At 41.3% G+C, this 23,215-nt stretch overlaps 1 protein-coding gene, 1 long non-coding RNA gene and 2 pseudogenes across 2 annotated transcripts; all 4 read right to left on the bottom strand.

Moving 5' to 3' along the window:
- Positions 1-715: 715 nt before the first annotated feature.
- LOC143905981 (uncharacterized) lies at positions 716-7,462 on the bottom strand. Its single transcript, XR_013259406.1, has 2 exons — positions 5,387-7,462; positions 716-754 (listed from the first exon to the last, which is right to left on the bottom strand). It is a non-coding gene; the product is annotated as an uncharacterized LOC143905981 (long non-coding RNA).
- Positions 7,463-16,991: 9,529 nt separating this feature from the next.
- Positions 16,992-17,709, bottom strand: LOC143906099 (putative salivary secreted peptide pseudogene; annotated as a pseudogene).
- A 2,161-nt stretch (positions 17,710-19,870) lies between these two features.
- LOC143906097 (putative salivary secreted peptide pseudogene) lies at positions 19,871-20,583 on the bottom strand (annotated as a pseudogene).
- A 1,589-nt stretch (positions 20,584-22,172) lies between these two features.
- Positions 22,173-22,886, bottom strand: LOC143905985 (putative salivary secreted peptide). The gene has a single exon (XM_077421689.1). The coding sequence runs from the start codon at positions 22,803-22,805 to the stop codon at positions 22,404-22,406; it is 402 nt and encodes a 133-aa protein (XP_077277815.1). The 5' UTR covers positions 22,806-22,886; the 3' UTR covers positions 22,173-22,403.
- Positions 22,887-23,215: the final 329 nt, after the last annotated feature.

The following is a 23,215-nucleotide window of genomic DNA, read 5'->3' as shown; positions in this document are numbered from 1 at the left end:
CGCGCATCCAAAATGCATAGCACCGGGAATATTGCGCGACAGAGAAACCCCCGGCGGGGTCAATATGCGGTCGCGATGCTCCGAAAAAGTACCGCCGCCACGCCGATTTCCGGGTATTAAGTTCTCTTTTATGTCATTGTTTATGTCTACCGGCACCGTCTGTGCAATTGCACGGCGGCGGAACGATCATCGGTAGGAGTGCTTCGTAGCAATGTTACGATATTATCTGGTAGCGGGTAGCTTTTGGCTCTCATGCTTCGCTGCAATGCCGTTGCAACTCATGTGTGTATATATTTAAAGAGAGCCTTACCGCGCGCGTCCCACTGGTTCTTACGATGGAACAAAGAACAGACTCGCGCCCGGTATCCGCCCATGAAGGTTGGACATACGCGAGCCCGCTCGTAAACTTTTGTTAGCATGCTTCGCGGCATTTCTAAACCGTCGCGAGTTGGCGCGCGAGACGCCAGAGTCCTATAATAGTGTCCGGGCGTGATAAAAGATAATTGCACGGAAGAGATGCGGCGCGGAGAGACGAAAGAAGAAAAAGCAAGAGTACTACGGTGCTGAGACTTACATTGGATTGGTGGAGTTCCAGTAGATGTCCGGCAGGCGGGAACAGGTGGCCTCCCGAGGGAAGGCCTCCATCACGGCCAGCAGCAGGAGAAACAGGATAAACCACGGCATGACGTCGAGCTGAATTTTGAGGCCGTTTGCGTACCGCTTCCAGGAGAAAAATGTATGTCCTTTCGGTCACCTGCGCCATATTCAAGACAGATTGTGATTAACGAACTGATAGCTCATGACATTCGTGCGATAAATCGACTCGTAAACTAATAAATTACTATTTATATTCTCGAAGCAATAAATATTGTCGACGATGCTTCAAAAATTAATGTAGCCTTATTTTAACTGTTGTTTTAGTACGATACATCTGCTTTAAGCTGGCGCCAACGGAATCGATAGTTGCAATTTCTGTTTTCAATAAACAGTCGTGTGACAGAGAGTTTATCTTGCATCGAAAACTAACGGTCCTTTCGATCTTGCAGATCCGAAATAGGCGCTTTGCTTTAAATAAAGCCGTAAACTGCACGTGCAATTAGAATCCGGGAATTCAAACTAATTAACGATTCAAAGAAGGTACCTATTCCTCGGTTATCCGGGAAGAGCGTAAGAGAGGAGGTTCTACCGCTGGTAATAAAAGAAAAGCAAAAGCTGGCAGACTTGTACAATCGTAACGAAGAATCCTGGACTTAATTTGCACTACCGTACGCTCGTCCCTTTTAGAAGGATGTTAACCTTCGCTTAGTAATGCGTTTCACAGGAGAGCTAGACAAAAGCAAGATCTTTATCTTAGAGATTCTCTATCGCGCGGCGCGGACTGATATTTTAAAACCGTACATCATCGCGTACATAATCTCAGCCGCTCGAATGGCACACACCTTCATCGATGGTAGAAGACGGTAGAAATATCGTTAAGACGGCCTTTCACGCGTAAAAAGGTAACAATAAAGGGAAGGTACCCGAGAGATTGACCAGATTACAGAGTGAATAGAAAATAAGTCCAGAATAAAGGGATCCGGAGTCCAGAGAAAAAAAAAGTACGCGAACTGCGCGGAACCACCTTCCGTATGAAATACATTGTGTTATCCATCTGATAATTATATATAATCTTAACTTATCCTTTTGCGATCGTTGCGGGAATGCGTGCAGATGTAGGGGAGGATAATGAATATGTAAGCGTCACTCGAAATAGAAACTAAAAGAAGCACGTGCGCGCGGTAAGAAATAATATAGATGACGACCGTAAGGTTACTTGATACATTCTGCGCAGTCACGTCTTCGACTCACGGAGGAAGAATCTTAATGGATTTATCGGCTGCAAAACGCGGAAGTGAAAATGGCGGTACGAAGAAAAAAAACGAAAGAAAAGGGAGGAAGAGAAAGAAGGACGAAGAGAAGCGAACGTGAGATTTCGATGGGAACAATAGGCGATAGGCTGCGATTGCCGATAAAACGTATATATACGTGAGCAAAGCGGGATCGCCAGCTAGTCAAGGTAGCAAGTAGCAACATCCTGGCGGCGATGAACGGCGGCGGTGCGAGTGTTCGGATACACATTTATTGCGGTCACGTCCTAATCTATAAGTCGCGACGGTTCGCGGTAAAGCAGCGAGCCGTCACCGCTGCGGTCTTTGCTTCTTTTTTTTTTACATTAATCGTGCTCAATTTAGTTCCCGTCCACCTATCCCATGCCTTTTCATGCTGCTGCTCCATATCCTCGGGGTGAAAAGTGTCGGTACGCACCAATAAATGCGGCAATCCGAGGAAGCTGGATATATCAACGTGATATCGACTATCAATCTTACGGGAAACAAATCGCTCTCGCATGTTGTGACGTTGGAACGTCAATAAATTAACAGAGTTTTAAAATTATGAATCGTACATTTGACATATTTTGCTCGTGTACATTTCAAATAGAAAAGTTTATTATACTATACTAACAGCTTTCGTTGAAGCTTAAAACAGAATGTTAATAATAATTTAAGTAAGTGTGCAAAAAGCAAAACCCTCGCTTTTTATGGTACACGCGCAAAAGATCTAAGAAATGAGTTCTAGGCTTCTCCGGGGAGAAGAGCAACGCAGTCGCGAATCAAAGTGCCTTGTCCTTCGCTGCATAGCAAAGGGCCCCCCATGGAGGCAATCTTGTTTCATACGGAGTCACCTGCTTTCAGGGCCGCAGCTCGGGCGGCGCGGCACGGCGCGGCGCGATCTTGAGAGCGATGTGAAACGTGTTCGCGCGAGGGACGCGTTTATACGAGGCGAGGCGGAAGAGAACGAGAGTGAAACGTGCGGCGCGCGACGTGTCTGGGAGGTGGCAGCCGGAATAAAGCATAAAACAGTATATATCCGCCGAAGGAGAGGGCCATTAAAGGGCCACCGAGCTGTTGGATGACCCCGCTGTCCTGTCAGCAGCGGAGCAGGTTGATCTCTCGTCTCCTGCGCAGCCCGATTCTCTCTTTCTCTCTTTCTCTCTTCCTCTCTCGGTTCATTCTCACCGTTTTGCTTTTATATATATATATATACTCGTGCCCTTCCTATTTTCCCTTCGGCGGCGTACCGTACTCGCCATGGAACGGACCGGCGCGGCGCGCCCGACGGGTTTCGACTTCGCGTCAATTTGCTGCGTCGCTTGGCAAAACTGTGGATCCCCCGCAGCGACGCGAATTTGTGTTTTAATTGAAACCGAAAGTCATCCGTTAAAGCGCGAGCGACAGGACGGCCGAACGTGATAAATCGCTCGAAAACGTTTCCGGAGACTCTAATTATGAATCGTCGCGTCAGCCGTGCGAAAAAAAAATATGCGCGACGTACAATCGTTTCCTTCGCGCGTCTCGGTGTATATGTACATCGACAGGAAAAGATTCACGAATAAAAGTCAATCTGGTATATCGGATTAATCGTGGTTCGCGCGCGGAGCTCGTTTCATTCTCCGATATAACTTGCCGGATCTTCGCGAGGCTACGCATACTTTCGTCGGGAATCTACACTCGCAATTAGCTGTCTCGGGCTTTAATTAAGTCACACGTGTAATTGCACGCGCTCGGCCGGAAAGTCTATCTTTAAGTTCTTTGATTCAATGAGATATAGCCACTGATAAATGCAAAATTCAAGGTGAATAGGTGCTACTATTGAAAACATAGCACACATTAGCATACATATAGTTCTCAAATTGGAAAAAAGATAAAATAACCAGTATTGTTTTAAAAAAACTATTCAAATATATACAATAAATAAATCTATATTACTTTAAAGCTTTGGGCACATAAAAAAATGTGACAAAAAAACTTGATCATAAAAAATATCTACGGATTGATAAAAAAGGTCAATACCCCCTTTCCTTCACCGAACAAGTTGATTTTTGACAATTCGTAGACCGAATAAAATTTGCGAAAATTAATATGAGGATTAATACAAAAATAAAATAAAATTTATATAAAAATAAGATGGCACAACTTTAAGTAATTACAGATACCGCATCGTATATTTTTAAATTATTGACATAATATAAACGACGTCGTAAGAAGACGAATCCTCCAATACTAAAAAAAAAAGCCAATAGTTTTTTTTACTACTTTACCGGAATACGACCAAGTGTTCGTAGGTTACGCAATAACTGCAAACTGCGCCAATTTATCGCCTCCATAACAAGCGCCAGATTATCCCGCGAACCGCGAAGCCTGTTCCGCCCGAAAGTTCCAATCCGAACGCATTCCCGAAAATACAACGTAATGAATGGCAGCGCGTGATTTGTTACGAATGAGACCGGCCGTAAACAACGCGCGCACGTGTATGTTTACGCGTAACGCGTTTCCGCACGGTTTCGCGAACGCGATATCTAACTTGCACGACGAGTTTGTTAGAGAACTGCTGATTGGACGAAGTCTTCTGGAAAATTTTTTCGATCACTTCTCTGTACAGTCGATCGACAATGCGAGAAAAACCCTGACGAGCTCTCGCACGACGTTCGCGAGAGTGTCTCGGCGCGCCGGCATATCAAAATGCATATAATTTTTGTTTAATTCGCGGGTACGCGTGATATGAATGTCGACATTCGATAAATTGAAAAAATATAACGAGAAATTTCAGTAGCACGGAAAATACAGGAAAAATTTTAAAAGCAAAACAACCGTTTCACAGCTTAGCGAATACCTACAAACTCTGTGTATACAAAGCTACCGATCGGATCCACTAAATATCGTTCCAATCGCAGATGGTAGAAACCAAAATAACAAAAATGATGCGGCCAGCCAAAAAATGTTGCACGTCCAGGCGTTGGTATAGTCGCGTATATCATTGTGGTGTACAATAAATTAAAATATTCCGGCGAATTACGCAAATGAGAAAAACGCAAAACACACGCTCGTCTCGGTATAATTTCGGGCTTTATTTTAACGAATCTCTGCGTTATCTAATTAAGACATCCGAACACTCGCAAGTTTCGAGTTGAAAATTGTATTTTTTTCAGTGTAATTACACAATTGCCAGTTGGAAGGCTAGGTGGTGCAATCGCAAAAAGTATTTTACATATCGCTCGTTTGCTGCAACAATAACATAGCTTAAAAAAAAAAAAAAAAAAGTTTTGCAGAAAATGAGTAGTCTGAATGTTTTTAAACGATACGAATTTTGTAATATTATCTTCAAGTGCCATTTTGATGAAATAACCGATTCTAGAAAAATAAATAATCCGGCTACACATTAACTCTTCATTCAATATATTAAATTCTCGCTGTTCTCTTGTAAACGATTAAAAAAAATGACGATTTTTTTTTTAATTATGTCGTTGTTGCAGCAAATGAGCGAGAAATATGGATATATATATACTCACTTGTTCCAAGTGACCGAGGAGGCAGCGTCTGCACTTTCGTCACGTGAGCACCGCCCGGGGGAACCTTATCCTTCCCAAGACGGAACGAACGCACGCGCGCGGGGGCTGCCGGCGCGACGCGACCGCGTAATCCGGAGTAAATCGAGGGAAGGATCGGGCGTGGGCGATCGCGCGCCAAGATCGGCGGAGCGCGATGCGCCGATAATCGCTTCTGCTCACGGATAACAACGCGTCAGCGCTGTCGCGCGCGGAGCACGTCTCGGCTCGCGACCGGACACAGGTGCACCGTCTATATACTCCCGGAATCCCTTCGGACGGACACGGACGCGGGAGACGATCGAAGCGTGTCGCGCGAGATAGTCGCGGTTTACGACGGCGTACGACCGTCGTTCGCGTTCGCGAGACGGACGAGACGGACCGACCGAGGTAGATCGCGGCAGTTCGCGGCGACGCGAAACGCACCGCGGGCAGCCTCTCTTCTCGACGCAACGGCAATCGCAGTGGCGAGCAACGACGGTGCACCCTGCGTGTGCTCTTGGGCTTCACTCGACACCGACGCCACGTCGTCCGTCACTCCGCGACAAACGAGCAACACCGGACGCGGAGAACGCACTCGCGAGAATAGGTCACGCGGAATGGCGGACGACACCCGTGACCGTATTCACTTTGGTCCGACGCGCCGCACGAATTCGATGTCCCGCGATCGTTTCCGCGAGGAGAGAACGCACCGGAGTCTGCCGGAATCCGTGGAATCGGCACCGAACTACGGACGAATCTCACTCGCGAAACACGAGACACGGACTCACGCCGCGCGCGGTCCGCTGGAAAACTGAGACTCTAGTGTCGGAGCAGTCGGACGTTAGCCGCTATCGTAGGCGTAGACTACGCCACTCGAGTCGACGTCCGACTCAAACGCCGCCTTTTTTAAAATTGCGGTCAAAAACTATTGGCGATCGCGGGACCGATGACGACCAATGACGGGCGAGCGTCGCTCGAGCGTTCGTTTTTTTTTTTTTTTGGTGCACACGCGAGGAAACTAGACGAAAGGAGTATAGCAGCGGCGCGCAGCCGGAGCCAGCGGGCTTGTTTACGTTGCCGGCGAATTCGTGGAGCCTCGATTTCGGAGAATTCGAGGATCAGGCGACGCGCGTCCGCTCACCACCGTCAATCACGTTCACGTCTGTCGTCGATCGCATCGAAAGCTCGTCCGTTTATGACCGAATACGGCCGACTTTTTTCACGTATAGCTCTCCCGGAATCTTTCCCGGAATTCTTTCGCCGTCGCGGCACCGCGGATACCCCCCGCGTATATCACAAGCTCACGACACCAAAACTCATAAACAAATCACGAAAAGACCACTTTCTTCTCTCTCGCTTGCCGCGACGCCGTGTAGGCCCTTTCTTCCGAGACCAATTCTCGGAACGGCGATATCCTGGAGCGAAATACGCGGTGTACCAGTCACTTTTTGTCACTGTCAACAACTTTGTTTTGCCTTCCGCCACTTTATTACGCGGGCACTCCCTTAATCCGTCGCTCCTCTCTCTCTCTCTCTATCTCTTTCGTTTTCTATTTCTTTTTCACTTCATTTGTCAGCGTGTTCCCCACTATATTTCTCCCTTTCTCTCTCTCTTTCTCCTTCCTTCACGCACACACACACGCACACTCTTTCGCCTTCTTTCCCTTCCTACTGTCGAAAACGCGCGATACTTCCACCGGCGGGCGACCGCGGCCAATCCGATCGCGAGCGAAATTAACCGGACGCGAGAACCGAGCGGCTTCGTTCGGGCCTTTCGGGCTTCGACGAGCGAGCGAGCGAGCGAGCGAGCGTCGCGCAACCCCGTGGAAGTCACGCTCTCGTAGCAGACGAGCGGAGCGATCTGCGAAGCGATTTTGCTTCCCCGTGCGACCACCCTCCGCTCTCTCACTTGCTATCCCGATCGCGCGCGCGACTCGCGTGTTACTCTCCTCTCTATCCCCCTTTTTTTTTATATAATATCTCCCTCTCTCTTTTCTATCGCGGAAATCGCGTGGGTTCTTTCAATCGCGGTCCCGTTCCGTGGCTGCTCGCTCGTCCGTTGGCGGGCTTCGAATGACGAGCTGCGATCGCTCCCCACGCAAACGCTCTCCGGCTCTCTCGCTCTTTCTCCCTCGTGCATCGCGCGTTCTCTCCCTCGTTCGCGCCGGCTCGGTTCGCTCTCCGTCGCGCCTTCCTCCCCTCGTCTCGTCCTCTCTCTTTCTCTCCACGTCCGCTCGGCTCCGCTCGCCAACTCCGTTCTCGCGTCGTCTCGTTCTCGACCTGGCGGCGTGCGCCAGGGTGAAAGAGAGAGAGAGAGAGAGAGAGAGAGAGAGAGAGAGAGAGGAATCGGCGCACCGTGTAGAGAACTAAAGAGAGAGTGAGAGTGAGCGAGGGGGGGATAGCGCGAGAGGGAGAGAGTGAAATGGCATGCAACGTGCGCAAGCGCCAAGAACGTAACCGGCGCTATCTGCGAGGCGGTAAAAGCACCCCCCGCGAGCACCGACTTCCGCGGCGAGAAGGAAGAAGCGAGGGAGCCGAGCGTACCCTCTTCCTCCTCTCCGTCTTTTCCTCCTTCGCGAACGCAACCCCCGCTGCACCCTTCAGCGAGCAGGGGGGGTTGCCCGGCTGCCTAATGTGAAACACGTATGCACGTAATGCACGAGAAGGCCCCTCTGCCTGTCGCGCTATCTCTCCTCCGGATGAATGCGAGAGAAATATATTTTTTACGGCGGCACACACACACACACGGGGGAAAGAGCCGCCTGGTCATCTCATTAAGAGTGCACCGGCATGCGGATGTGATAGGGCGAGAAACGGGGAAAGGGCGGACGGGAAAAGCCTATACGAGAGGTGCTGTACCGCGCGTACGCGTATATGCGCCAGGCACGCAATTAAAAGTCGCACCTTCGACGGCTCCGACTCCGCGAGTCGGAGAAGCGACGCGGACGTAAGGAAATCCGCGGTAATCTCCCCGACTTACGCGAAATACCGTCGTCCACTTTCGCGCGATGCCTCTCGTAGATCCAAGATAAATACGGTTCTCTTAAGTACGTAACTAACGAACATTTAACGTATACAGTTATAGCTCGTTTCTTCTCCCTTAAGAAGACTATTCGAACGTGTCTGTTGATTCTTAACGACGCGATCCAAGATCGTCCGAATTTGTAATGCGAGGAAACTTACGACGCGCGCAATCCCGTTTAGTTTCGCTAAAATTTCGTTTCCCGATATCCACTCGATCATGTACGAACGTCCGAAGGGAACGAAAACAATTTCCTGCCGATATCGACATTTTTTAGAATCGCTGTCACACATTTAAAAACTATTTCGTATGCAAACGCACTGCTGATCGATATGTGAAAAATACTTCTCTTGTACTTTATTGTCAACGATCTACTTTTAAAAGCAATGTTCTTATAAAAGATATATAAACCAGGAGAAATTATTGTGATTTCTATTTTTCACTCAATTTTCACGAATTATATAATCCGATAAAGATACGTTTGAGGCTACGATTTGCACATATTAATTTATGACGTAATTAAACATTTGTTACTTAAAGATAGGATTGTTCGCAATAAACCAACACTCGTATAACGATAACGAGGAATAACAGCATCTTAAAGCGCAACGTCCTCTCTTAATTCCTCGCGGACTTTATCTCGTTGATTAGTGAGCCAAACAACGTGCGGAATAGGGAAAAAATAAAGAAACGCGATAACTGAACAAAAAACTTTTCGAGTACGTGATTTGGACGGTAAAATCTGCATGGAGGTGCAAGACGCACCACCAAAGGATCTCTGACGCGAGTAACTTGGTCGCTTGCAGCTATTAAAGTACCCTTATCTAAAAATTCCCTTTAAAAGTGTAACGCTAAAAGAAATCCACCGCAGGCTACAGGAATCGGCTCGCTTTAGGATCCTCTATGAAGTATCTTACGCCTGTTTATCGACTTTGTTGACTCCTTAAACGTACTTCCGATATACAATTTTCCGCTGGTCTAGCTAGAGTCTCGTCGATATACGAAAAAGATTTCGTAACTCTCATTTTAAACGCATAGCATATAGTACACTATTTCTCTCTCTCTTTTTCCCTTTCTCTCGCAACGCATGCACACACATTGCGGCACGTTTGTGGTGCATCTCCGGGATAATCGATCGATACCGCCCATTTCTCCTGCGAGAGCAGTGAATTTGTTAGCGCATTTATTGAAATTTGTTTATGAAGCCATTCCACGCTAATGTAATTACGCTCACATTTTAACGCGACGGCGCGAACCACTACAGTAATTTTATTGTTGCATTGTCGCATTTTAGTTTAATTTTCCGAGCGCCGTACAGTGCACGCGCGCTGCGAATATTTTGGTACTAAACATCCGGACGTACTTAATAGCGAGAGCCCATAATTCTATCTTATATTTCGACAATTTATTTAAAAGCGATGTATAATATCGCCATATTTGCGATAAAATATCGCGGCAAATTAATTGTATTTATGTAATACATTGTTACTGCGTCGTGCCACTCTTATAGGTCATTATTATTTTGTTGACCCGCTTTGCAATCAATACGTTTAAAAGTATACCGGGTAATTTGAGACTTAAAATCTCTGTAAAATACATAAATCAGAAAGTCTCAATAAAGAAACAACCGATGCACTTCGTCATTTCCGCATTCACAAATTCTACTACCGGAGATTACTGTGTGCCCAGAGGGAATTTAAAGAACAACGCACTTGGCCTTATTTTATTTCGATCTGTGATTTTCTACTACCGGAGATTACTGTGTGCCCAGAGGGAATTTAAAGAACAACGCACTTGGCCTTATTTTATTTCGATCTGTGATTTGTTGAAACGATTCCGATACGGAATCTTTAAGATGTTTGCGAAATTAGTATTCCATTTTTTTCAAAGATTTGATATATTCGAGAATTCTCAAGTTCTACTTGAAAAAATTTATTAAAAATTTCTAAAAATTTTTGGCAATTAAATTAAATTTTAAAAAAAAAAAAAACACCAGAATGTGTGTATTGTGCTTATATTTTCGCTTTCTTCCAAAAATCAACACGACAATCTTAGATTACTTAAGTGAGTGTGCGAACTCTGCGATCGATAGAAGCAGCATGTCGACGATAGCAAATTTTTGCCAAGCGCTTTAAATAATGAAAATCCACCCATTCTTGACGAACGCCGAAGAGACAGGGTAGAATTGCGTGCCACCTCGTTCCACAGTCGTGTGTTCGCTTTCATTTGTTCGACCTGTCTTCAAAAGACAACCGTCCTCGTCCGTGTATTGAACTTCCTCCTGCGATTAAATATTTAATACGCGGATCGATGCCGTTCCGCACATCCACGCTATGCGGGACTCTTCCACTAACCAGTCCGAGAAATTACGAGCCGACCCTTCGCCTTTCTCATACGCAAACACACTCACGTATCTCACTATGTCGGACGTCATTCGCAATCTGCTTCGCTGCCTCTTTGAAGATGGCAACCACAAACCTCTTTTTCCGCTCGCAACTGATATGACGGAAACAAAAATAGTGGATTTCCCTTATAACAATCGTTTCGGAAAAATAATTTCTGTTCCTCTTTCCTGACAAAGTGCCAGCGGAAAATTGAAGTAGAAATGTGAAAACACACATTCTACATATTAATTTTTTAAATAAGTTTTCAGGCTTTGTGTACATTAAAATTTTATTCAAATTTTACTATATTTTTAAGAATTTTATATAGACGTTACACTATCTTATAATGAACTTGTTTTATAATTTGGCGCAATATATTTTATTCTTTCTCATAATTTTAGAAAATTGTGAAATAAAAATTGAAACATTTATCTAGCTTATCGTGCAGATATTTTTGTTTGATTATATCAGTAACTTTCTAGTCAGTTTTTCCTCAAATCAATACATCAAGTCTTAAATGTCAGCAGTATTTCATTGACATGGAACTCTCATACCCCCTGACGACGATTATCTTCTCCCATAGTTCACCTATGTCTCAAACGCCTACCATTTTGCGTCCTTTTACCTTTCCTGAGCTGCTCCGCACGATATGTCACGCCATTTTCTTGAACGCAACGTACGTTGCGATTCTGCGTCGACGGTAATGTCACGTTACCAAGTAGGAAGTAAAAATTTTCATGGCACCGTGTCGCACGGCGTAGGTTGATACCACGTGCAAGATGAACTATAAGAAAAACTGGAAATTTCCTAGAAAAACGATCGTTTAAGCGTAATGGCAATAATAAAGGAAAAAATCACTGCGACGGCAAAATTAAGGGTACAAGATACGAGCCCTTTATTCTAAAAACGTCTTAAAACGGAATTTGAAATTCTTGTTAAAATGTAATACGATATTAACTATATTATAATTTGTACTAATTTGTAATCGTACCTTGTATCCCAATTTCAATTCATCGTGTTTCATAATTTGTCGAGTATCCTAAGGAAAAGAATGTGCGCGGCTCGTACATATAAGGTTTAAAAGTAGCTCGATCGATAAAAGATAAGAAGTCGAACTAAGAACAATTTTGTGTCAATGACGATTTTATTTATGCACTTCTTTGCGTTATAGACCGCTCGAAGTTAAAGAGAAAGATACGGCAAGAACGTGGGATTTGTGGATTGATCTCTATCTCTCGACGTCTACTTTAGCTTCTATACAGTCGAAGATAGTAAATTACACATGCTCTATAGATTTCTATGACTACGATATACCTCTTCTTCTCTTGTATCTCTCGCGCGATGGTCGTAACGTAACTATAAACGAGAATGAAATTCACTCAATAAAATGCGACTGTACTGCCGCGCCGCGTCCGTACATATGTATGAGTACATACAAATGTACGGTTGGAATAAAAAGATTTTTCAGAGACGAGACTGAGTAGTACTCCCGGGTGTTAAAGTACCCCGGGCTTTTAAACTGGTTGCCCTAGTTTCCCGTCTTCCGCTCCTTCTGAATGTTTGATGTTGAAAAATTCGCGTACTCTCGGAACGCTGATGATCTTCTTTTAATTCTTCTTTCCGGTATCTTTCCGCTTATCTGTTACGGACGTATCTCTAGCCACGAGTACGAACGTAAGAAAAATCGCTGTACTTAGTGACATCTTAAGCGATTACTCGGCAAATAGTGCCGAACGTATTACCCATCCGCGTTGTTATGAATTAAAACTGAATTCTGGCAGTTATCTATATAATCGTACGCGAACATACATTTATGTTTGAAGAAGTAAATAATTTTGTTTGCTGGGGAAGATATATATTCGGTATCGATTTTATGTTTTCATGGTTGATTTATGTATTATCCTTACGAAGAAAATAAGGTAAAATTAATTCCTTTGAAGCACACTTGCGGAATTAGCAATTTACATTGAAATTTTATAGGGTTAGATGCGATTAGATATTGCGTCAAAGACAATCTGTCATCAAAGAGTATTATAGTCAATCGCGCTTCCTATATAAACAGGCGGAGATTACTCAGTCGATGTGTAGTTCATACCGGTTAACGAGTTGACCGCACAGGACACCCATGGTTGATCCACATGCCGACCTCGCCGACGTTCAGACTCTGATCTTGCATTTGTGGCCAATCAGCAGCTTTGATATCAAAGGACCCGGAGCCGGTAGAATGGTAACCTGAACGTTTGCAAGACGCGTAATTCCAATATAATTATCTAAGATCTTGACCATAATTGCTCGTTTCTTGTACCTCCGCTTCCGCAGTCACATATAATTCCCCTTGACGTAACTGTCGCAAATTATCCAGAATCCATGTCAATGAAACGTGCTTGAGATGTTCACAGCGCCGTACTTAAGCTCCGTAACCGTAATAATATAAAGCTACGTGAATGCGTTGCGTTAAAAAAATTTTATAATAAAAATAATAATTGCGATACTCGTAGCAGGAATTTATAATAGTTCAAGTTGTATGCTACACAACAATGCGTTTCACGTAGGAGCGTGGCTTGTCAGCGGAATGCATTTAACTCTGACACGCACAGCGCTTTAAACTCATCAGCTTTTACATGGGATTTCAAATGACTCGCGGGAGGTTTCAAACGAAAAACGCAAGTCAGTTGGTCAATCCATTAGAAGCATTTCGTTCGAGAGTTGCTGCGTAATGCCTGCGATTCGACTGACTTGCATTACACGCATGCATTGCCTCAGGAAGCATATGCCGCCGACTTATGACATTCCTTCTCTTCCCTTTACTGAAATCCATCGCTCACGGTTTTAAAATGCAAGATTCTATTATACTATAATGCGCGGGATCCTATTACGAACGCGGGGAGAAACATGAATAAATATTTCTTATGTACCGCACGGACAAATACGGAAATTTAATTAGCAGATAACAAACAGAAGATTGCGGGCTTGCGAGTACGTGACAAAAACTATTTAGCACCATTTTACGTATTTCTATTTTTCCAGTTACCGCGGGGTTCACGGGAGTACACCTTTCGGAAACGCGTTTTTGCCCATGTTTCTTTGTTGTCGCCTGTGTACCGACACTCAGTTTGCACGGATCCCCCAAGTGCCGCCGAACGGTGCGGGATGTTGTTGCGTTGTTTGACGACTGCAGAATCTGAAGCGCGCGCTCGCGAGTCGTAACTACGCGGCGCGGCGTTCCGTTTAAAATTGCCCGATAATGGCCGCTGCGGTTTTGGATTGACGGCCGGCTCTTTTGTACCTATGCTCATATGCAAACACGCTTTTATTCGTTCTCGCCCGATCCCTGTCATCGGGTTGTCCATCCAACTCCGCGTTTTCGCGCACGTCCGTGCGCTCGTCAGTCTCGCAACTTTATAAGCAATAACCGAACGTGAGCGCGACAGGTTTATGGGTTGCTCGCCGCGGTCCTTACGCCCTTGCATTACGGCTGCCAGGTGCGGTCAGGGCTTTTTATGCATACGTATTTTACGAGGCACGAGCTCTCCTTATCATGGTCCGCGCGCAGACAGGAAAATAAAACGTAATTCCATGGTAAGGGAGGAAGAAAAAGACAAAAAGAGAGGGAGAAAGAGAGAGAGAGAGAGAGAGAGAGAGAGAGAGAGAGAGAGAAAGCCACATGGTTCGTGCGACTTTTAGAGATATATTCGTTTATTGGATATATGACCTGGCTTGGGTCGAACGTGGTTCACCACAGTGGTCTGCATTCTTTCGAATTTTCCTGTAAAATTTTAGTTGAGAATAAACAAAAAAGAAAATTTATATTCTATAGGTATTTCAATAAAATCTATATTCTATATATTTCAATAAAACGCTAGGGCTTTCAACCATTTCGACGCTCATCTAAATCAAATTTTGCAACGTAGCTGCATTTGTGCCTCAAAAAGTTTAAAATTTTAATTTATAAAAAAAAAGAAATAACACACGTATTTTCTCTACTTGCGTATATATTGAAATATTCTTACGACCATGAGTCAGTCGCGATTGACGTCGCGACAAAAAGGAATGCGACAGTATATACTTGGACAGTCTAGAGCCGTGGATCGACAAGTACGTGCGTACTTCGTATGCACGTCAAAGAACAAATATAGCACTCGTTTATAACCATTCCTATTTTTATGTTATTACAACGGAAATAATACTATCTTTCTTATGCACTGTCGCATATGTCGCGATTCCCAGGACACTCCGATTTTATACCCTCGAGTGCTCAGATATAGCACTTTAGACCTCGTTTCTTCATCAGAATAGCTGCGGTGTAATGTTAATGCGGATCTACGTATTTATATTTAGAATCTGACTAGATACCAGAAAGAGCTTAAAGTCTCAGTCTTTCTTTCTAAACCACATAGCTAGAGATTCGCGGACTTCGTATTCCATAAATAAAAGTGTCAGTCTTGACATGAATGATAGGTATGGCGCAATACCATGTGCAAGCGCGATTACATTAAATCGTGTTTTTCTTTAATCGATGTTGAAGAAGTAGGTCTGTTATTATTTAACGCGATTAGATATCGAGCATGGCTTAGAAAAAATTATAACTGCTCTGATACATATCATATGATGCATACATATGTGTGTAATACGCATACAGTGTGCATGTTTAAACACGCTTATCATCGTTTTAATAACATGACAATCGTTAAACACCTGCAATGGCTACTGTTTGCACATGTGACATCACCTACCTTATCTCAAGACATTTTAACTCGACTAAAAATATGATTTTTGCAGGATTCAATTAATAAATGTCGAAGTAATTATAATAAATATGAATTAATAATTTTTTTTTTAAAGATTTTTCTCTGTATAAGAACATATTTTTCCGTAACTAAATATACTCTAATGTTACGTTTATAATCTTGTTTTTTTCGACCTGAATTTTTACATATAAAAATTGCATATGTTTCTAGTTGTCTAGTCCACAAATATAATCTTTTTGCATCCTGTCTTCGTTCGTGACAGAACTGGGACAGTGTGACGGTACTCGGCACGGCGCGGGGTGCTCCACACGCTCGAGTATTCGAAGTAGCCGATTACTTCGCTTACACATCGGAAACAGAGGATTGTCGAGAGCGCGAGAATCGCACCGCGCCGATCGGACCCCACCCCGATGAGATCCATTAAAACGTAATCAATGAAGAGCCACCGTGTAGAACCGCGAATTACGCTTCTCCCTGCTTCCGCGCGTAGTTTTCAGAAGCGGAAACTGCGGACAAACTATAGGTACTCCGACGTGGCTTCACGGGTAACGCGGCCGGAATGGGGAGGTAGAATAAGTAGGTTAACGAAATGGTCGTTCGCAAGCTTGAGATACCGCCACCAATTTCCAGTGGTCCTCAACTCGATTCGAAGTTTCTCCTATAGCCGGCGGGATACCCCGTGCTAGAGAATGCGCCACGAAGCGACAACAATTTTCCAGTCGGTTGTTCCTCCTCCGTGCCACCGTGCGCATGCATGCGCAAAACGTACTTTGTACGTAAGCCTCGGAAATAGAAGATGTTCCTCTCCGTTTCCTTGTACCTCGTGCCAGTTGCCCCCCCGCGCGGCTCTTTGGAGACGACCACCCCGAACTTCAGCCCAACGAACATACCGCTTCGAGAAAATAAAAAAAAGGGCGAATTATCGAGAATCTTAAAAGGAAGCGCGCGGCAATTGATTAGCGCATACAAGAAAGGCATTCCACGAGTGGATTCTTCGCGGTCCGTTTTTACTCTGAATCGCCGTCGCGTTTCGCTTCGGCGCTAATTGCATTATTATCGACACTTCTTCCAGATTCCTTCTTTAACGCTCGTCACACTTATTCCTCTTACCTCGTATCGCAATATTCGAGCTGAAGACGACAGGAATATAATTAGCGAAATAATTAGCAATTAATTATTTAATTAGTAATTAGTTGTTGTAATAATAGTTAGAAATTAAAAAATACAATTAGAAGATATAATTAAATGCGTAAAAGGCGTATTTATTTGACTTATAAATAGAGGAACATGAACGATAAGTTGTATACATTTTATAGAACGTTATTAGTTTGATATATACTGCATGCGCTATTAAAATTTATTATAAATAGTTTATGTTCTATATTGCGAGTTTATAAATATATGTACTTGAGAATTTTTAAGAAAAACACACAATTACATCAATTACGTTGATTTATTGGTGATATATACAAGATATCAAACAATTAAGGTGAATAACAGGAATATTCAGTGACATGTCTTCTTTTAGCAGCAATGGTGACAGTTGTTGCAATAATAAATAGGTCAAAACATACTAGGTTGAAGTAGCTTTTAAAATTATTTTACTTTTTCATCTTAATTGCATCCAGGAATCATCATACCAGTCGTAAGAACTGCTTCCACTGTAGTTAATTAAAGCCGTGAATAAAGCTGAAGGACAAAATTAATGCCGTGACTCCTCTGACTCTTGAACTTCATGGTGACGTTGTTGTGTCCGGGTCCACCTCCCTTAATACTAGCGTACGCGCCGTTTCCATTCGTCTTCTGGTCCAATGCTTCAACCATAGTGATACGTTCCCCCCTCGGAACACTGAAGGTCTTCTCAACAACCTTGACTTGCATCCAGCCAGAATTCTTGACGATGTTTTCTTTGAGGACGAGTTTGTCGCCGGGCATCCTGAAGCCGACAATCAGATGATGTGATGCCTGGTTGGTGGAAGCATAGGAATCGACAGATCCATTAGCGGGTACGGTGTTGATGGTCAACAGAACGGTGACCAGAAAGGCCAAGCCGGCTATGTACTTGTACGCCGACATTTTGGCTTATTTTGCACTCGAAAACCGCGCTCTATCGCTAGTAGAAAAGTAACTCGAAGTGTGCCGGTATAACGAGTGATCGGCGCTTAAATACACGCAATAATCGCTTATCGCTCGGCTTATCATGATTTTACATCTCTGGTGTGCCACCTTGTTCTGGAAAGATACGTTCCGCGAAAAAGTCATTCCGATACCATCTATGACGTCTATTCTTTTTCGAAGAAATTCCTGAACTGGTGCACATTCGTGCAATAAGATAAAGTGAAACAAAATATACTTGTCTCACTCTAACTTAATTGCATTACTGATGTGCACCAGTTCAGAAAGTTCTTCAAAACGGAACACACGTATAAATGTTCTTTCAATGACCAAGTTCAGCAGAACGTTTTTATTTTGCAACTGTTGGAAGTTTTCTAAGCTCAGATTTGTCCGATGATAAATAGATTAAGACCGGTAGGACAAAATTAATATTATTTCTAATTATCTCTAATTAGAATAAAAAACAAGCAACACAATTTCTAATGAAATTCATACAAAGCGCACTAACGGAAATTATCGCTCATATTTTTTTCTTAATTACTTTACAATTTTATTGCAAGTAATTTTATATCCTTTTTCTTGATGGAGAAAATATTAATATTTTTCTCTTTTAAGAAGAGGATGTCATCGATACTCGAATCTATCGAAATATTGTCGCTTTTCCGCGATGCCGATTGGTTCTCTTATTGCGCTTACTTCATGAGCGGCTGTCATGGCATATTTTGACAGTTGTGTGGTTAATAGTATAATAGTAACAGTAAAATATTAATAATAAATAGCGCGCGCGTAGCGCGCGTCAGTGATGTCTAGTAATAAAAAAAGTAAATTAATTTATTATCATAAATTTAATTTAAAGCGACTAGAAATATATGATAGCACATGCACAAATTGACCAGTATTCTAATATAAGGCTGTCAAAGACCTATAAGTTTAGATCGTATGGCTTTTGATTCTAATTTGATTGTATATCGTAACGGTACTATTTTTCTTATTATTATTGACCAGTATTCCCTGTACAGTGTGAAATCGATAATTATTTTAATTAAATCTTTAATTAGACGCGTTGGAAATATTGCAATCATTATTATTCACATATTCACGTATATACGTTTCTATACTGAGGTATGATTCATCGAGTAGACACAAGTGTTATCGCGATATACTAAATCAATATTTTTATCGTCCAAATTTTATAAAACCTTCAAAAGAGTCATATCTCAATTGTCTGAGGCTATCTTTGGAATTAATATAATTCACAGAACAAGATTTCTTAATAAGATTGATATCTTTCTAAATGTTATTGATAATTGTTATTAATAATGAATCGTCATATAAGATACTTGATACTGATTTCATAATAGAAATAAGAGAAACTATAATATGAAGGGCATTTATATATTCTAATGATCTATCTGTAAACTATATCTAAACATTATACGCATACATGCATTCGAGATTCAGTGTATTTTCGACAGTAAACATCAATAATATTTATACATTTAATAGCCATTGTTAAATATTTCCACGTATATATACAAATATTGTTGTTACAAAATATATTTTATACATATAAAATATATTTATCAAATATATATATGTTTTAAAGTTAAAAATACAAATACAAATAGATTTCTATACAAAAATCGCAATAACAGAATAACTATTCGACCTTTGTCTTTTACAACAGTTAAAAAATAGATATTTATATAAATTATTCACACGCATTATATGATGAGTTGTGACGCTTTGCGCTGATGATATATAATCTCTTCTGATATCGCTGTAGTGTTCTTTGAGACGTGTGCACAAATGTCTTTTTGTCTGCCCAATATACGTAGCATTGCAATCTTTTCAATTGATCTTGTGTACCGTCTCATTTATTCCTCTTACCTCGTATCGCAATATTCGAGTTGAAGATGACAGAAATATGTATATAATTAGCAATTAATTATTTAATTAGTAATTAGTTGTTATAATAATAGAAAAAATTAAAGAATACAATTAGAAAATATAATTAAATGCGTGAAAGGCGTATTTATTTGTGATTTATAAATAATAGAGGAACATGAACGATAAGTTGTACATTTTATAGAATGTTATTAGTATTGATATATACTACATGCGTTATTAAAATTTATTATAAATAGTTTATGTTCTATATTGCGAATTTATAAGTATATGTATAAGAAAAACACACATTTACATCAATTACGTTAATTTATTGGTGATATATACAAGATATCAAACAATTAATGTGAATAACAGGAATATTCAGTGACGTGTCTTCTTTTAGCAGCAATATGGTGACAGTTGTTCTAATAATAAATAGGTCAGAACATACTAGATTGATGTAGTTTTTAAAATTATTTTACTTCTTCATCCTATTTGCATCCAGGAATCATCATACCAGTCGTAAGAACTGCTTCCACTGTGGTTAATTAAGGTCGTGCATAAAGCTGAACGACGAAGTTGATCCCGTGACCCCTCTGACTCTTGAACTTCATTGTGACGTTGTTGTGTCCAGGTCCACCTCTCAGAATACTAGCGTATGCGCCGTTTCCATTCGTCTTCTGATCCAATGCTTCAACCATAGTGATACGATCGAACCTCGAAACATTGAAGGTCTTCTCAACAACCTGGACTTTCTGCCAGCTAGAATTCTTGACGATGCTCTGTTTGAGGACGAGTCTGTCGCCGGGCAGCCTGTAGCCGACTCTCAGATGATGTGACTTGTTGGCGGGAGCATAGGAATCGATAGATCCATTAGCGGGTACGGTGTTGATGGTCAACAGAACGGTGACCAGAAAGGCCAAACCGGCTATGTACTTGTACGCCGACATTTTAGCTTATTTCGTACTCGAAAACCGCGCTGTATCGCTAGTAGAAAGGTAACTCGAGGTGTGTCGGTATAACGAGCTATCGGCGCTTAAATACACGCAATAATCGTTTATCGCTCGGCTTATCATGATTATATCTCTGGTGTGCCACCTTGTTCTGGAAAGATACGTTCCGCGAAAGAGTCATTCCGATCAATACGACTTCGTTACAACACGTTCAAACAAACCGTTCTTATTATCTCTAATTATTAGAATAAAAAACGAGCAACACAAACTCTGATGAAATTTATACAAAGCGCACTAATGAAATTATCGCTCATATTCTTTTCTTAATTACTTTTTAATTTTATTAACAGTAATTTTATATCATTTTATTGATGGAGAAAATATTAATATTTAATAATAAAAAGTACATTAATTTATTATCATAAATTAAATTTGAAGCGACTAGAAATATATGATAGCACATGCGCAAATTGATTGGTATTCCCTGTACAGTGTGTAATCGATAATTATTTTAATTAAATCTTTAATTAGACGCGTTGGAGATATTGCAATCATTATTATTCACAAATTCACGTATATATACGTTTTTATTTTGAGGTATGATTCATCGAGTAGACACAAGTGTTATCGGTATACTAAATCAATATTTTTATCGTCCAAATATTATAAAACCTCCAAGAGAAGTTATGTCTCAATTGTCTCAGGTTATCTTTGGAATTGATATAATTCACAGAACAAGATTTCTTAATAAGATTGATATCTTTCTAAATGTTATTGATAATTATTATTATTAATGAATCGTCATATAAGATACTTGATACTGATTTTATAATAGGGATGAGAGGAACTATAATGAAGGGTATTTATATATTCTAATGATCTACCTGTAAACTATATAAGCATTGTACGCATACATGCATTCAAGATTCAGTGTATTTTCGACAGTAAACATCAATAATATTTATACATTTAATAGCCATTGTTAAGCATTTCCACGTATATACAAATATTGTTGTTACAAAATATATTTTATACATATAAAATATATTTATCAAATATGTCTTAAAATTAAAAATACAAATATAAATAGATTTCTATATAAAAATCGCAATAACAAAATAACTATTCGAACTTTGTTTTTTACAACAGCTAAAAAATAGATATTTATATAAATTATTCACACGCATTATGAGTTGTGACGCTTTGCGCTGATGATAATCTCTTCTGATATCGCTCTGATGTTCTTGACGTGTGCACAAATGTCTTTTTGTCTGCCCAATATACGTAGCATTGCAATCTTTACAATTGATATCTTGTGTACCGTCACACTTATTTCTCTTACCTCGTATCGCAATATTCGAGTTGAAGACGACAGGAATATAATTAGCGAAATAATTAGCAATTAATTATTTAATTAGTAATTAGTTGCAATAATAATAGTTAGAAATTAGAGAATACAATTAGAAGATATAATTAAGTGCGTGAAAGGGGCGTATTTATTTGACTCATAAATAGAGGAACATGAACGATAATTTGTACATTTTATAGAATGTTATTATATAGTTTGATATATACTGCATGCGTTATTAAAATTTATTATAAATAGTTTATGTTCTATATTGCAAATTTATAAATATATGTATAAGAAAAACACACATTTACATCAATTACGTTGATTTATTGGTGATATATACAAGACATCAAACAATTAAAGTGAATAACAGGAATATTCAGTGACATGTCTTTTTTTAGCAACAATGGTGACAGTTGTTGCAATAATAAATAGGTCAGAACATACTAGGTTGATGTAGCTTTTAAAATTATTTTATTTCTTCATCCTAATTGCATCCATCATACCAATCGTAAGAACTGCTTGCACTGTGGTTAATTAAGGCCGTGAATAAAGCTGAAGGACGAAGTTAATGCTGTGACCCCTCTGACTTTTGAACTTCAAGGTGACGTTGTTGTATCCGGGTCCACCTCTCAGAACAGTAGCGTGCGCGCCGTTTCCATTTGTCTTCTGATCCAGTGCTTCAACCATAGTGATACGTTCCCATCTCGAGACATTGAAGGTCTTCTCAATAACCACAACCTTCATCCAGCTAGAATTTTTGACGATTCTTTCCTTGAGGACGAGTCTATCGCCGGGCATCCTGTAGCCGACAATCAGATGATGTGACTTGTTGGCCGGAGCATAGGAATCGATAGATCCATTAGCGGGTACGGTGTTGATGGCCAACAGAACGGTGGCCAGAAAGGCCAAACCGGCTATGTACTTGTACGCCGACATTTTGGCTTATTTGGCACTCGAAAACCGCGCTGTATCGCTAGTAGAAAGGTAACTCGAGGTGTGCCGGTATAACGAGCGATCGGCGCTTAAATACTCGCAAATAATCGCTTATCGCTTGGCTTATCATGATTACATTTCTGGTGTGCTACCTTGTTCTGAAAAGATACGTTCTGCGAAAGAGTCATTCCGATCAGTACGACTTCGTCACAACACGGTAATTATGCATAAAAAGACCCCACTCGCCAATGACCTTACTCTTGACATATGTTGTCAAGGTCACCTTCCTGAGTAACCTTCAGAAGGTTTTAGCCGGCGGTCGTTTTTTTATTAAAATATTATTAACAAAAAGTTTGAAAAATATAGCAGTTATTTTGAGTATTTTAAGACATAAATAACTAATATATATGTCG

Source organism: Temnothorax americanus, unplaced genomic scaffold, assembly GCF_048541705.1.
Source record: "Temnothorax americanus isolate GAGA-0224 unplaced genomic scaffold, ASM4854170v1 Scaffold7, whole genome shotgun sequence".
NCBI lineage: Eukaryota > Metazoa > Arthropoda > Insecta > Hymenoptera > Formicidae > Temnothorax > Temnothorax americanus.
This window is presented reverse-complemented; position numbering and strand designations above follow the sequence as displayed.

Excerpts from the sequence above, each read along its gene's own strand:
- LOC143905985 (XM_077421689.1), bottom strand. The coding sequence starts at position 22,805 with ATGTCGGCGTACAAGTACATAGCCGGTTTGGCCTTTCTGGCCACCGTT.